This window comes from Camelus bactrianus, chromosome 35 (genome assembly GCF_048773025.1).
Source record: "Camelus bactrianus isolate YW-2024 breed Bactrian camel chromosome 35, ASM4877302v1, whole genome shotgun sequence".
In the NCBI taxonomy this organism is placed as follows: domain Eukaryota; kingdom Metazoa; phylum Chordata; class Mammalia; order Artiodactyla; family Camelidae; genus Camelus; species Camelus bactrianus.
In genome coordinates this window covers 11,475,710-11,492,784 of record NC_133573.1, presented here as the reverse complement: position 1 = coordinate 11,492,784, position 17,075 = coordinate 11,475,710, and the positions used below count along the sequence as shown (strand labels likewise).

General features: G+C 35.3%; 1 protein-coding gene across 3 annotated transcripts in view; it reads left to right on the top strand.

Moving 5' to 3' along the window:
- LOC105074779 (WD repeat-containing protein 35) overlaps positions 1-17,075 on the top strand; it is a 47,443-nt gene that overhangs the window by 6,902 nt on the left and 23,466 nt on the right. For all 3 annotated transcript variants that reach the window (XR_012504184.1, XM_074358144.1, XM_074358143.1), the window contains exons 3-12: positions 1,364-1,435; positions 2,474-2,566; positions 4,293-4,421; positions 5,856-5,989; positions 6,978-7,143; positions 7,270-7,415; positions 10,665-10,790; positions 13,470-13,655; positions 16,221-16,265; positions 16,632-16,692. Coding sequence is in view for 2 of the 3 variants with exons in the window: in XM_074358144.1 (XP_074214245.1) it covers positions 1,364-1,435; positions 2,474-2,566; positions 4,293-4,421; positions 5,856-5,989; positions 6,978-7,143; positions 7,270-7,415; positions 10,665-10,790; positions 13,470-13,655; positions 16,221-16,265; positions 16,632-16,692 (1,158 nt within the window). In the remaining variant the exon portion in view is untranslated. The remainder of the gene's footprint in view (positions 1-1,363; positions 1,436-2,473; positions 2,567-4,292; positions 4,422-5,855; positions 5,990-6,977; positions 7,144-7,269; positions 7,416-10,664; positions 10,791-13,469; positions 13,656-16,220; positions 16,266-16,631; positions 16,693-17,075) is intronic.

Genomic DNA, 17,075 nt, shown 5'->3' with positions numbered 1-17,075 from the left:
ATTCTTCTTAATGTTACCAAGACAGTAACTGGATAATTAGAACCAGTGGTTTTAGAGGAACTCAGGTATTTTTTCCTGAGATTGTTTTCAGAATAAAGAATATTTTTCATAATATTTTAAGATACATGTTATCTGAAAGTAGAATTTTATTTAGCATCAACTTTTGTAATTCCCATTCTCACAAATTCTTAAAAGAGTTTCATAAATTCGTATTTTAAAGTAGATGTTTTAGATGCTATATTTTACACGTATTAGTCAGATTTTCTAAGTGAAGATTAATGTACTGAGATGACATATTAATGTATTATTCTCTACAATACGATTAGTAATCAAGGAGAATAAATCCCTTTAAATAAAAAAGTCTTTAAAGGCATACATTGCTCTTTGGATAAAATCTAAAAAAAAAAATTTTTTTATTGTTTCCTGCAAAGACTTCCTAATTTTTCCTGTGCCCATCACTTCTGCCTCCTCTTGTGCCATTCTCCCCCAGTTCAACCAAATCGGCCTTTTTTCAGTTTGTCAGAGGCTCTACACTTCTTCTCAGGGGCCTTTGCCTCGCTGTTTCCTAGCCCAGAATACTGCCCCCCTTTCCCTGCCTTGCTTGGCTTTTCCCAGATTCTCCCTCAGTCTCAGCATAAATATCATTTCTTCAGAAATCCTTCCCTGGTTCTCCCTCCCGCCAGTCTAAATTAATCCCCTTCTGTTACTGCCTCTTTTTATACCTTTACTTCCCCAGTTTATAATTATAAATATACTATATATATAATTATATATATAAATTATATATATTTATGTGGGCGTGTGAGGGTGTATTTAATATCTGTCCCCTCAGTAGACTCCAGGCTCTCTGAAGGCAGAGGCCTTAACTAGTTTGTTCATCATTTATATTCAGAACCTTCCACAGTACATAGGTCAGTGTGGACATTCAATAAATATTTGTTGAATGAATGAATGAATAAATATAAGGTTCTGTAAAATCTAGTAAAAACTAGTTCCCAAAATCTTTGCTTTTTGATCAATCTTATGCTTTAGAGTTCTCAATCTATATCTCATAAATATTTTTATGTGTTATCTTTGGGGAAGGAATAAGTAACAATAATAAGTTATATATTTAGTATACTGAATAAACAACGTCCTTTACACATTTTTGCTTTATTTTTCCAGAAAAACATCTTTGCAAGAGGGTACGTGTTATTGTCCATGTTTTCGCCATGAGAAAAGCAGATCAGAATGAGGCATACTTAAATCTTTCTAATATTATCTGGGAATAGGAACTCCTTTCAAAAAAAGCAAAAACTGTCAAAATTTTATAATCTGCCACTTACATATTTGCCACACTATTTTTTTGTTTTTGTTTTTTTAGATGATGCAAAGTTGACAGGTCTTGCAGCCCCTAGTACCCTTTCTGTGAATCAGACTCTTGAAGGTCATAGTGGTGAGTCATGTAAATTTTTAAATCATATTTCAATAGTATTAACTTTAGGAATTTAGAAACTGTCTACTTAATGCAACAATGTCATCATTTTAAATAATGGTAATATTTTAAGAAATCATTTCTATTTAGCCATAATTAATAGAGCCTAGAATCATTCACCAACTTTCAGATGATTAAATAACATCTTCAACAGATGTGAAAAAAATGTAGCTATTTTATATATTAAAAATACTGTTATCTGCCTGTGGATAGGATATAATCCTTTTTTGGAGTCTGTCCTATGGTCCCAGATTAAAGTAGACTAAGAGGCATCTGAATGCACTACATGAGCCTAGACTGAATCTTGAAATGACAAAAACAAGTATCTATAAAGGACATTATTTGGACAGTTGATAAAACTTGAAAGTGGGCTGTGGGTTAGATAATATTGTACCGTTACTAAACTTTCTAATTTGTAAAATGATTTTAAAAGAGAAATGCCCCTGTTCTTAGGATATACATACTAAAGTATTTAGGGATTAAAAACTAAAAGAAACCCCATTTGGTCATATAACCCAGAGGTTTAAAATATGCTCAAGAGTTTGTTACTAATAGAATGGAAAACAAGGTTGGAGGGGGGAGAGAAATAGGGGACACATCAACCACCAACAAATATCCACCCCCTCCCCTGACCAAAAAAAAGTACTTCGTATGATGTCCTTTGGGCATCATAATCCTTGAGAGTCAGGCAAATTGGGTAAATCTTACTTACATTTGTTTCTGTTGTCAGATATATGGCAGCTCTTGCAGCTGATCCTACAGGGACTTTAGCTGGCATGGAATAGAAACAAACGTGTTAAATAGGGTTATGCGTTCTTGTAGAAATGAGTAATAATAGTAACTACATCCTGTGAATATCTTTGAGTAGTATTAAAGACTGGTTAGTTGCCCAGGAACAGTATTGATTTTAATCTGCTCTTGGTTTTTACTGTAAAAATATAAATTTGAAATTAACTGTGGCTTCCTTTTTGGTCTCTAAACTGTTTTATAATTTTTTAGGTTCTGTTCAAGTTGTCATATGGAATGAACAATACCAGAAGTTGACTACCAGTGATGAAAATGGTCTTATCATTGTTTGGATGTTATATAAAGGTATATTGGGGGAGTTCATTTAATCTTTCACAAAATGGAGTCTGGATTACAGTATCTGAATGGGGAAATAACTTCTTTGAAATAGGCCCTTTTTTAACCAGCACCAGAAGGAGTTCACAGGGGTGGTATTTCTGAATTTATGGCTGCCTACTCTTCCCTTTAACATTATTTCTTTTGAACTGTGACCTTGCATTAAGAAAGTGAATTAGGTGACTGTTGGTTATCTCCAAACTGAACTTAGACTCTTAGCAGTATAGTTTCTGCTTGAGATAGCCTTTTTGTTTTCTTTTTTCTTTTTTCAGGTTTCCAGTAAGAATTGGTTTCTCTGTGGTCAGTGGCTAGAGTTAGTTCAGTAGATAAGAACATATTTATGAAGAAGTCAAAGGCAGTAATTCATTTCCTTTAATGAGCCAGTCAGCTTCCTTTTCTTCCGTGGATACAGATTTCATCTCGGCTCTGACTGCTGGCTCACAAGTTGTGCCTTTTGCCCACGAGAGAGAGAAGGATTAATTTATGTGCATCACTATTGCCAGAAAAATAACTGAATAATACACATTCTTTTGAGGCTTGTAGCCATCATCTTTAAATGAAAAGGGCCCCTTGGTTCACACGTGTTGTTTTGAAAACGTTTAGGGTATGCCTTTTAAATATTCTCAATTAAAATATGCTGTAGTACGTGAATTCATTTATTTATGTTTAAAGTTTATGTCTGTATGTGTGTGTGTAGGTAGTAGAATGTGAAAGTACAGGAGATTAAACTTTGTCTTCTTCCAAAGTAGGTCTTCTCTGAGCCTCGATCTTGACTTGATGATACCCTGCTCTGACTAGTTATTCCACATTGCATGATTATTTACCTGGCTTCAAGCCAGAGTTCCCTGTACAGAATGTAGTAAAGGCTTTTAAAAACGAAAACAAAACAAAATAGCCTTGGGATTTATCTCACATTTGGTTATACCTTGAGTCAGGTCACATCTCACTCCAGCCCCATGTACAAGAACGTTTTTGTCACTCAGCATTAGGGATGTGATATCACTAATGTGATATGAACAGTTTAAAATTTTTTTCAAGCAGGCTTAGAGTTTTTACATAATATGCTGATATTTAATATGCCTATAATTAATCATTGGAGAGTTTATGCATACTTATAAAGGTACTGTAGTTATTCTGTTTTTTCCCTTGGTTATGCGAGATGTACTCAAGTGGGAAAAGCTGGGCTTTGAGGAAAATCAATTGTTTTGTTTCTTCCAAAGCAAATGAAGTTTTATTTTTCACTTAACAGAAAAAAGGAAAGAGAAAAAGATTATGAAAATGAATATATGTACATATATGCATGACTGGGACATTGTGCTGCACACCAGAGACTGATACATTATAATTGACTGTACTTTAATTTAAAAAAAATTCATTCCAAACAAAAAAATTAAAATAAATTGGTGGGAAAATGTAAAAAAAAAGAGGAAAAGAAAGCAAGAAAGAGGAAAAAAAAAAGATGGGCATTTATTGTGTTTTCTGTGATAACCTTTGAAGCAATTATTAGTTAAGACCTAAGTTAGTTTTTGCATCTTGTTCTGTTGGATTTGAAGATTTTATAGTTTAATGTGTCAAGTTATAGAAAACTTTGTAGTTATTTATCCCATTGTGTATTTTATGGCATGTTTTCAACTCTGAAGTACCATTTGTTAGATGGGAGTTTCGACTTGTAATTAGTTTTTATTTGTGAAAACAGGCTCGTGGTATGAGGAGATGATCAATGATAGGAACAGATCAGTGGCTCGAAGTATGAGCTGGAATGCCGACGGACGGAAGATCTGCATCGTGTACGAAGACGGGGCTGTGATAGTTGGTTCTGTGGACGGTAATGCATTTTTGCACCTAGAGCTAAGATCAAGATTTAGCTGACATTTTTGATCTTTAGAGGTTTAAATTAATTGTCATATGTTAGCATTCTGATAGAAAAATAAACAAGAAAAGAGAAAATAGTTACTGTACAATTTGATGACTTTCAAGAATCATTTATTTTCAAGTATATTCAGGTGAAAAATCAATTTAAAAGTTTCCTACAGTAGCACTGGAAAAAATGAATTTTTCAGAATTATTTTAAATATATCTGCCTAATTATATGAGTTATCTTTACATTTGTTAGACTGTATTATAAATACGTAAATATTAGTTTCAAAAAGTATGTAGAGGTCTAACGATCACTTTTTAAACATTGAGATGAAAATGATATATAACATTAGTTTCAGGGGTATAGCATAATGATTCAGTATTTTTATATATTATGAAATGATCATCTGGTCATTTTTTAATAGAAGTGAGCATGTCATTGCTGTGTTTTGTAGGCTAAAAACCTATGTCTTTAAAATTCTAGTTCATCTATAACACTAGGGCTTCTAAGAGTTTGGACTTTTGTTTTAGTGTGAAATTCTGTCCATTAGAGAAATAATTTATTAAAAACATTTTTTTGTACAGAAAAAAATAAATTTTCTGAGAGCCTTCAAAATGACAGCTGTAGTTCTAGGCACTAGGTAAAACAAAAAAAATTTTTCAGATCTGGATCAGGAGAGATGGATGAGTAACCAGGCAATTACAATGCCTCATGACAGGTGCTAAGGGAGGGAAAATACAGCAACACGTGGAAGAAGTATGCAACCCAGAATCAGAGGGATCAGGGAGGGCATCCTGGAGGAAGTGATGTCTATGCTGAGGCATTAGCTACAAGGGCGGTTGGTGTGTACAATGTCCTAGACCTAAGAAACAGCATTTGAGGAGGTCCAGAGGAGTTGAACTTACCCATGTTTAGGTTATTGAAACAATTTTGAGAATCAGTGTAGTATGAATCGAAAGGGAGAAGGGTTGCATGTGATGAAATTAGGATCTTAGCCTAGATTAGTGTCTGACTGAGGACATACCTCTTTCTTTGTATTGGGGGCAAAGCAGAAAGGATAAGTGGATTCAGTTCTGTTCCGAATGTTTGAAAGTGGGAATGGGGGATATCTCTTTTGAAAGCTTTTATTTTCTTCCCAAAGTAGAAGTGAGTAGGAGTGAGGTTCTGAGTCAGAGTTTAGAAGAGAAGGAAGAAAGCTGGAAAAAGCTGCTATTTCAAATGCTCAGTAGGGTGTTTGACACATAGTAGGTGCTCAGTATTGACTGAATAAGTTGAACAAATGCATGAATGCTGTGAGGAGTGTGAGGGCTTTTTCAGGAAACAAAGATTTTCAGAGAGGTTATTGGAGAATCATGACCTTGAACTTTTAATGAAATGATTATGTTTTATGTTTTGTTTTAGGGAATCGCATTTGGAGAAAAGACCTGAAGGGTATACAGTTATGCCATGTAGCCTGGTCCACAGATAGCAAAATCTTACTTTTTGGAATGGCAAATGGAGAAATACACATTTATGATAATCAGGGGAATTTTATAGTAAGTATATATATTCTTTACTTTTATTTATACAGTTTTATATGATTATTTTCTATATCATTCACATATGTATACAACATTTATTTATTATGATAGTTTATGTAATCAAGAAAGTCTTCAATTCAGGTTTTCCTCCAATCGTCTAAAATTTTTTAGTTAAAAAACTTCTGGGTTGCTTTAAGGTAAATTAATGCTTTTAATTCTGATTTTCTGGTAGCTGGAAAGGACAAGACCTCAGCGTATTGAAGCTGAGGGATTATGGGTAGGATGATGTGTAGTTTAATCTTTGTGTCCTCTAATACCTGAAGCCAAAGTTTCCATTAGATACCAAAGATATTTTTGTAGCAAGCTGCTAAAGATTGTAAAAAGGATGGAAGACTTAAACATCAGGTCCTGAAAAGAAGACAAAATAGAATAGGCTGAGGAAGCATAATATCAAGAAAAACCTTGGCTTTGTGAGATCTGGCTGTGATGGATCTCTGACCTTACTTCTGGGGCAGTTTTTTTGTAGGGGAGGGTAGGTGATTAGGTTTTTATTTATTCATTTATTTAAATGGAGGTACTGGGGATCGAGCCCAGGACCTCGTGCCTGCTAAGCATGCACTGTACCACTGAGCTCCACCCTCCCCCTACTTTTGTTTTTAGTGAGGGTTAAGACGTTACATAAATCCACTCATTGGTGGAAGTGATAATAACCAACCAACTTTTACATGACACTTTGCTATTTTCAAAACACTTTTGTGTACCTCGTGTCATTGAGTCTCATAAAAACTCTGGGTTTTTTTTTTTTTTTAATCTTCATTTTACAAATGGGGAAAACTGAAACTCAGGTAAAGTGATTTGTCCATGATTGGTAAACCAATAAGTGATGGAGCTTGCATCCCAAACCAGATTTTTTAAATTTTTTCAGTGTTCTTTATATAACACTCTGATTCATACTGACTCCTGTTTTAAAATATAAAACACTAACCTAACTGATTTTATTTAGATGAAAATGAAACTCAGGTGTTTAGTGAATGTCACTGGAGCAATCAGTATTGCTGGAATTCATTGGTACCATGGCACAGAAGGCTACGTGGAGCCAGATTGCCCTTGCCTTGCTATTTGTTTTGACAATGGGAGATGCCAAATAATGAGACATGAAAATGACCAAAGTATGTAATTTTTCTTTTTTTTAAATGTGGAGAATTAAAAAAATATTTAAAAATTATCTTTAAGATGATAAAATTCTCTAGGCTAAGTTTTTCACTATAATTACTTCATTTTTTCTTTTTGACTAGATCCTGTTTTAATTAATGCTGACATGTATGTAGTCAGCATCCAGTGGAACCACACTGGCAGTGTGCTAGCTGTGGCAGGTTCCCAGGAGGCCAACACTCAGGATAAAGATGTAAACGTTGTACAGTTTTACACTCCGTTTGGTGTGGTAAGTGTATTAAAGATTTTGTCTTCTTTCTATTTAAATATGCAGTGAGGAAGGGGGGAACTGAATGGAGGGAGGGATATGAATTTGTCACATTTTTTAAAAGGGACATCTCAAGTAAAAATGATGAACCATCAGGTGAATGTCTTTGAATGTTATCCCCATATTATAAGTCTTCATGGTTGTATTTTATCATGGAATTTATTTGATAATCTGTATATTTAGGACACCTGATGTTTCACATAAGAAATCACTAGGGAGTAGCTGAGAATATTTTCTCTGTGATCTGAACATGCATCTCCTTTTACAGCTGGTTTTTGAGTAATTTTTAGTGTAATTTAGTTGTTCGAGGTTAATTTTGGGGGGTTTTAATATGATATATTAAATATGCATAGATATTTAAATATACATATCGGTCCTTTTCCCAAACTTCTAATAGTTTTAATTTGTTGTGGAATAATCAATTATTTTAAGACAATCTATCTTAATAATTAATCTTAGGTGATACTACATTAAAATATAAGTGTTGTTTTCATAAATACATATGCTATCTTCCTCAATAGTATTATTAATAAATTTAATTTTGGAAGAGAATTTTCTTTAAGCAGCAGTAGAAAAGATCAAATAGGAGGATTCATATATTGTACATTTTAAAGAATTTAGAAAATGAGAACTTAGTAGTAACTAAACTTAATACATTTTTGCCTATTTTATTTTCTAACTTTAGACTATATTCAGTCTCTTTTGGACATCCTGTTGATTTTTATAAATTCATCATAGACTTCAATAATACGTATTTTTGGCTGCACAAAAGCCTATACCAGTTGCTCTACTATTTTAATATTAATATTTTTTATGTATTTTCATAATTTCTCTAAGGGTAAGAAATGGTGTCAGCTGATGCTGAAAGTTACCCAGTACAGTGTGCTCTTGAGAGCAGGTACTCTCTGTACGTTGTCAGCTAATAATATTTCTGGTAGATGTAAAAGCTAAGGAAAAACAAAAGCATAGTTCTCAAGTTTCCTAAATAATTAAAAATCTGGATTCTAGTTATCTCGATGTTGATAGCCTCCTTTTTAATTCGTGTTCTTTATTGGTTATTTTTGTTTGTTGCCATTATCTAATTTATCATTATATTATTTTACCAGCTTATTCTTGTTAGTTCAGTCTTCTCTAAGTATAAAAACATGCGTTCAAAGGTCTTCTTGCTTTGTCTTGCAAATCAACGTGTTATGTGTTAAACTGGAAACTGTAAGTAGTTTTCGGTATAGTTGTAATTAAAAGTATCTAATAACAGTTCCTTGAGGTATTTAGTCACTTAATATTTTTTGTTTTGTTGTGTTTTGAATGAGTGAATATATGAGGGATTTATTTTTGGATCTATGTTATTAAGATAGAGAAGGTAACTTGAAAGGAGATTACTTAAGGATTTAAACTTAAGGAAAACCTCAGGGAAGGATTTGCTTTTGGTTCTGAGGGCTAGGGCCTTCTGGTTTGCACAGTGTGGTCTTAGCCATGGAAGGGGATAACAGAGCATGTGGTTTGTAGTCAGGTTGACCTGGCTTTGGCTTTGAATTCCCTTTCTACAGTGTAGTTTCTCTTAGAGAAGTCATTTAACTTCTAAGACTCAGTTTACTTATTTCCTGAAATAAAGGTAACACCTCATGACATTGTTGTAAAAATTAAAGGACATGACAGTGGGAAAATGTCTACCGCGGTGCTCAATGGATGTTTTCTAACAGTTGGCTTCTCCCCTGCTGCTGCCACCCCCTGGTGTGTTTGCAGCGTTGGGAGGTGGCCTTGCTCTCGCAGTGTGGGTTGTCAGTACCAAGAGCGATGTGAGAGCCTGCCTATTCCCTCTGGTTTCATACAGGCAGCAGGACAGATAGAGTGGACCCTCCTAGGTTAAACCTTTTCCCCCCCATTGATTTCCCTGGCAAAATAGAGTTTAATACATTTGACTTTAGAGCATACTTGCTTAAGAACAAGGCTACCAGGATGATTTATTGAAATTCTAGGGATTATACTCTTGTGTCAAATAAGCAAAGATTAAAAATGTTTTCTTTCTATGGCCACATTAAAAAAAGTCTTTGTATTTGTTTATTCATTTGTAAATTTAGCCATAAAGCAGAGTGTGTTAGCATATGAAGAAATTAATTTGACTGCATGATACATTAATTTACATAATAGATTTTTTTTTTGAGTACTTGTTTACCAAGGGATCTATTAAGAGATAGGGAAACAAATGTGGATATGATAAAGTTAGTGCTCTCAAGTAGCTCACTGTCTGAATTCTCTGGAGCCCTAGAGGGAGGGAAGAAGGCAGGAAGTAATATTTAAGTTGTATCTGTTTAAGATGCCTAGGAGAACTCCAGGAGGATGAGGAACAGGATAGGGGAGGCACAGGGGAAAGAGAAGGATGATTTCAGGTGGAAGAGATACTATATGGGCCAAAGGCATGGAGGCACGGGCCTGCCCTCCTGTGTGAGAACACAGTCATTATGGCTAACTAGTAGGGTGCTGAACCAAAGCGTTTTGGGCAAAGGGGAAAGGCACTGTATACTATGCTAAAGAATGTGATGGTGAGCTATTGACTTTTTAAAAGTATTAAACATTTTTTAAAGCAGAGTAGGATTTGATTGGATTTGTGTTCCTGCATGATAACTGTGGCATCGGAGTGGAGACTGAATTTGAAGGGTGGGAATGATAAAGAGGCAAAAGGTAAAAATTGCAGTTAGGGGGCTATTACCATAGTTCAGCTAAGAAAGGAGGCAGCCATAGGGGAGCACAGAAAGGGGTGAAAGCAATAGGGCTTGCTGCCTGCTTGGCTGTTGGGGGTGGGGTGGGGATGAATGAGATGCAAGACTTAAGGATTGAGTTTACTACTCCAATATTTCACTGATTCTACAAAGCACAGTTTTTTACAACTCTAAAACTGGGATTCATCTTATAATCAGAGTTGTCCTATTTTAATTAGTGTGTTTTTCTTTCCTTAGTTGTACATAAAAATAAAGATGCATATTTAAATCTCAGTAATCTTAGATTTGATGAAATTTGATACTGAATTCTTTGGCTCTAGTTTGTAAACTTCTATCATAATATTTGTTTTTCATCATAGAAATTGAAGGAAAATGATTTGAAGTATGTAGCAACTTTTCATAAAATATTTTTTGTACCACTTTTGATCTCTGTGAAGTGATTTTATTTATTTAATTGTGATAATTTAGGTTAAATATAATAATTTTTTTTCAGCATCTGGGTACTTTGAAGGTTCCTGGAAAGCAGATTTCTGCACTATCTTGGGAAGGAGGTGGACTGAAAATTGCACTAGCTGTTGATTCTTTTATATATTTTGCAAATATTCGACCTGATTATAAGGTATCATGAGCAGTTATAAAAAAAGGTATTTTTTACTAAATAGTTTTGTAATAGCTGGAAGTATAATGTCTGTTTCTTGCTTATATTCATAGCCATTTTATTTAGAAGCCAGTTGAAAGGAGGGTTTTTTAGTGTGAAGACCTTAGAACTAGTAAGCTTTTCTAGGATACTGTATATAATTAGTAAAATTATTCCTGCAGTCAGGGTCTCAGCAGGAAACAGAGGAGTAATTGAAGAGAGATTCATGAAGGGTTTATTACAGCAGTATGGACAGGGCTAAGGGGACCAAGTAAGGGATGACAAAGCCAGCACCCAAGGACTAGCAGCAGTGGGCAAGAGAAGGAGTATTGTTCCTGGAACCCACTAAGCATGGTGGCCATACAAGAGGGGCTGCCCTGTGGGAGCACAGCCACTGCTAGCTGGCTGGGCAGAGACAGCTTGGGGAAATAAATACTTTCACCCAGTTCTCTACCGGCTGGTGCCTTTTATTGGCCAAACCCAACTGGAAAGCAGAAGGCAAGGTAGCTCAGGTGATGGAGTTCATAGAGGTCATCCTCCAGGGCAGAGAGCAGAGCAGAGAAGGGCAAAGTGGATCAGGAGAAAGTAAGAATAAGCAATGTAACAACTAACCATATTTTACCTTAAAGTTAACATTTGAGTCATAACGAGATCTGAAGTATGGGATTGATCTAGTAAACTACTAAGAATATTTGTTGTGAAAAGACTTACATATTTAATTTTTAAAGGTCAAGCACCTTGGAGAAATGGCTGATTCTAGGACTAGGGTGGGGAAAGCGCAAGATAAGCCTGGAGCATCTTACAGTGCCAGGAAGTAAGGAAGTGCTCAAAAAACAGAAAGAAGGGGGCGTGCCAAAGGGACAGAGGAGCCAACTTGAAAGAGCTCAAGGCTGGAACAATCTCAGCAACGAAATAAATGACGTAACGTTGGCTTGTCACCCAGATGATAAAATAAATGTCCATGAGTACAACCAATGTCAATAAATTATTAAATAAATAAATGGGGGGGAAGAAATAAATCTTCTTACCGAAGTATTCTAATTATTTAGACACCACCCTCCAGGAGGTGGAGAGTAGTCCCTCCCATTCCCCCAACTTGAGTGTGGACTGCATTTAGTGGCTCACTTCCAAAGAGCAGAGTATGGAAAGGGGGAAAAAGAAAGTGACTTGCAGCGGAGAAACCCGGCAAGCACTACCTTGTCCAGGCGAGCGACGCCAGCATCATCGGTGATGTCACGTGGAGCTCACATACCCCTGCTGTGACATGATGGGCAGAGCTCTTCACTTGTGGGGTGGTCTCCCCAAAAACCGATAATCCCCTTCTTAGCCTGAGAAAAGCAGCAGACAAACCTGAATTGAGGGACATTCTACATTAATACCTGACTAGTACTCCTCAACACTGTCAAGGTCATCAGAAACCAGGGAAGACTGAGAAACCGTTACAGCCCAGAGGAGCCTCAGGAGACATGATGACTAAATATAGTATATTCCAATTGGGATTCTGGATTAGAAAAAGGATATTAGGGAAAAACAAATGAAATCTAAATTACGTTTGGAGTTCAGTAAGTAGTAATGTACCAGTGTTGGTTTTTCAGTTGAGACAGATGCACTGCGGTAATGTAAGATGGTAACAGTAGGGGAAAGTAAGTAAAGAGTATAGGGAACTTTGTACTATTTTTGCAAATTTTTTTGAGTTGAAATGACCTTAATTGGTTTATTTTTAATCACATTTTTCACCTTAGTACAAGTCCCTTTATTTTTATTTTTTATTAATTTTTTTAATTGAAGTGTTGTCAGTTTAATTTCTGGTGTATAGCATAGTGATTGTTATACTATTTTTGCAGTTTTTATCTAAATCTAAAAACTTTTAAGGTAAAAAGTTTATTTTGAAAAGTAATCATGGTATAAAAAATAAACGTGACTTAGCTTTGAATAGTAAACAGTGTTAATAATGTAGATAGTGAATATTGATTTATTCAAAATTACATATGAATTTTTTGGGAAAGGGAAAGCTGTAAGTTCTATAATCAATATGCATGTGATATGGAAATCGATACCAAACAGTTACAGCTAAAAGAGTTGTGAATAGCTATCCTGGGAGGAAATTAGGTGGGGGTGGTGGGGAGAGGTCTGCATTTTGTTTTTGTTTTAAATAAGCCATGTAGAATTATTTGACTATAAACTATGTGCATATGTTACTCTGATAAAAACAAATATGAAAAACATGGATGAGAGGAAAGAGGCAGAGCTCCTATCTCTGAATTTTGGCTTGGGGACTCAGAATTGAACTCCAGCAGGGGTCACTCCTTCTGTTGCCCCCAGGCAGCTGTTGTTGATGGAGGAAAAATCTGAAATTCTCACCACAAATTAAAATAAGGAAAGTTAAACTAAATTTATTTTGAAGCATATTTTTAAGCTGTCTTTATTACTCTTAGATTTTTTTGTTATTTTATTGAGAAAAGGTCTTAAGCTGAATATTCAGCCCTTATCGCTTCCATTTCTAAAGAATGTATTTTGTCACCACTGATAAACCACATATCTGCAATATTTCTAGAAGAAAATGTAATAATATGACTTTCCCAATGGTAATTTCTTTCTCCCTTTCTCTCTCGTCCCTCCTATCTTCCCTCCTTCTGTTCCCTCCCTTCCCTCCTAACACAGTGGGGTTACTGCTCAAACACTGTAGTTTATGCGTATACCAGACCTGATCGTCCAGAGTACTGTGTTATCTTTTGGGATACGAAAAACAATGAGACGTATGTTAAATATGTCAAGAGTCTCATTTCCATTACTACCTGTGGGGATTTCTGCATTTTGGCTGCAAAAGCTGATGAAAATCATCCTCAGGTAGGTGTTCCTTGATGTCCTAAAACTTAGGTGGGTTAACTGCTTGGCAGAATTGGGCTATGGTTATCCATCTTCTCAAGCATGGCCTCTGTACTGGCAGATACAGCAAAGTATTGGGTCTTTTGGCCAGGTCTGTCTAGACTTCTGCTTGGAAAACTATGTGACTCCATTGGTTCTGTGTTCCCTGATTTTTTCTCCAATCAGTTAATCCATTGGCAGTTCATACTGACCAGTACTGAAGCTTCTTGTCTCTGGAATATATTTAAAATACCACAGTTCTTTTCCAGTTTAAAATTCCATAAGCAGAAATGAATAACCAGATGTCTAGTACAAATGCTCAAGAAATTATGTAACAGTGACCATTTATAACAATTTGGGTAGCTTTGACATTCAGAAATGTACTTTTATGTGGAGTTATATTACTTTAAAAATCAATGTCTCATAAAATAAATAATATAAATAATGCCCTTTTAAAAATATGATATAAATGTAAATATTTTCAGAAGTATGCAAATTTTTCAAAAAAGGACTCATTTATCTTTAGCTGTGTTATAAATTATTTTATCACATTAAAAAGTATAGAATTTTTGGTTTAAGGTGGCCATTTGAACAGCCACATTTGGCTCTCTTCTCTCCTGAAACTCATTAAAACAACAGGAAAAGTATTTTTAAAAAAAGCCATACGCCCATAGGGACCAGAAAGGGAGAGGAAACGGGATCATAATTTCGGGGGTTAGAGTAGGTGAATTAGTGGCAATTACCTTAGCAGACTCAGGAAAAATGAGATCCTCAGCCATTAGTGAAGAAAGCAAAGCAGCAGCTAGTTTTTATCACAGAATCCCAAAGAGACACAGGACTTGATGGCACCTGGCAGCAGAAAGAAACAAACAGAAAAGCAATTTGAAAGTACCAGAGATTATGCAGGCAGGAGAAAACTTCGGGGAAAAAAGAGAGGCATCTAAAGAAGCAGATTTCTAGATCCCCTCCCCACTACTGAGCTCATAAGGAGCTGCCCTTCTACCTCCAGGGGAGACTGGTTTGCCCCCAGAGAGTCTGCACTACAGAGCACCATGCATCAGGAAGGGTGAAGGAACTTGCTGAGAACAGGGCAGTTAAATAATGCTGCCCTAGGCTTCTTTTCCCACTTGGTTCCCAGGACAGATTTCACCAGATCAGGTGTCATAATGGCATTCGACTTGTCAACCTCAATACTTTGGAGAATTGCTTTCAAATTTCTGAGGGAAAATGACTTCCCATCTTGAATTCCACACCTTAAGCTAATTATTAATGAAATATGAGGGTAGAATTCAGACATTTTTAGATATACAGGATCACCAAAAATATACCTTCCAAGCTTCCTTATCTTAGGAAGCTACTTCAGGATATGGTTCAGCAAAATGAAGAATAAACAGAAAGAGAAAGAATCAGGGTCACCTGACAACAGTGGTAAAGAATGGTACCTGCTGACAGTTATGCACATGCCGAGGCAGTCGTCAAATGAGAACAGGCCACGTGGCTCCAAAAGAAATTCAAGATGAAATTAATAGAATACTTAATGTGGTTTAACTCTTGAGGGGAGACGTACAAACTGGGGGATAACTGTGGACTTGAGTTAGTAGTAAATACCAAGAAAACTAAGCACAGAAAAATAAAAGACAATTATCCACTACAAGGAAAGCAAAATATGCTTGAAAGGAAAATAAATCATGTTATACCTGACTCAGCTGTGGGCCAAAATAGTCAAAATGCTATTCTCAACTGGATTTTTTTTAATTAAACATTTTTGAAAATTGAAGTATAATGAAGATTTTAAAACTGAAATCCTGATTTAACAAAATTCTAGTGGACCGATGGAGGGATGGGTGTGCACTGCTGTGTGATGGGAGCCTGGGAAAGGGGTGAAGGAGGGCTCCACACGTAGCTATCTTGGTGGGTAGTGGTTACGTAATGCGCCAGGCTGAAACACAAGTAGCATTGTAAGCATGTTACTTGGATTTGTGGAGGTAAATATCAAAAGGATGACGTACAGGAGCTGGACGTAATTACTCTAGGGAGCAAGAAATGGGAAGTTGTGGGGATGGGGGTCTTCTTTTTTTAATAAGAAGTCTTATTTGATCATGTGAATAATAAATATGTAAACCATTTGTATTTTGTGACAGTAAATAAGCTTATTTTAGTTAGTGAAAGAATAAATTATATTTTAGTATAATCCTTATTTAGTTTACATGTATGAAATTAAACAAGTTTTACTTGAGGTACTGAGAAAAAAAAAGTCCACATGCATTGAAAGTTGGCTTATTTGAAGTTATTATTCTAATCAGGAATATGTCTATGTAAAATAATGTTCTTAGTACTGGATATAGAGAAGGTGACTAATGGCAAAAAAAAAAGAAATTATTATTAGAATGTAAAGTGTGTAATGTGCTTGATTATTTTTCCTAATATTAATTATTGATAATTATTTGTGTGTGTGTAAATCACTGGGCATTTTAAGTTATTTTCATTAGGTTAGATTTTGTTTTTTCTGAGTTAACTGACTTTTTTTTGAATTTCTATCGTATATAGATTGCTTCAAAGGAGGAGAACGATATGGAAACATTTGGTGCAACGGTAACAAATTAAGTTAGCTCTTATATACCTGGATATAGGATAAAAATGAGTTTTGAGGTTGTAGCTGATCAGGAATTTTAGAAGTATAAATCGTGAAAAGTAGCCAGTGTACTTGTGTTTCTTAACTGATCTCTTAAAAACCGATGTTCCATTAAGTCGAGAAATCAGCCTTGGTTTAATTTTAATTCATATTTCTTTATTTTTGATGCTGTAGATTATCTTTGCTATTCTTTGCACTTAATTTTATCAATTACTTCCATATTAGTGATACTTGAAAAAGAGATAAGCATGTTCGGTTACCATTATTTCTTTTATTAAAAGTGCATCAGCAAGAGGTTTGATATTTTCTATTTTATTTGTTCACAGTTTGTGCTAGTCCTTTGTAATTCTATTGGCACAGCCCTGGATCCCAAATACATTGATATTGGTAAGGAGATGTTAATATTTATTCCCTCTTTAATCAAGTTTTATTTGTGAAACGAATTTAAAAGTGCAACAATGGCATTATTAATTAGAATGGTATTCTCTAAAGCAAGGATGAGCGTACTTCCTGGCTTGCCAGGCTCAGTACCAGTGTATGCCTGTTGTGGTAGAATTATTAATAACTCCCCCATTTCACTCTCAGAAGAATCCCGCTTAATACAGTAAATGATAAGGTTATTTTATCTAAAATTGACAATACTCTCACAACTTCCATACTGTCATCATTTGCTTTAAATGGGAAATATAACTGTTATAGGAATCGGTATCTAACCTAATGATTCGTATGTAATAAACTGAGGATTATAGAAAGAATTTTGCCATGGAAGC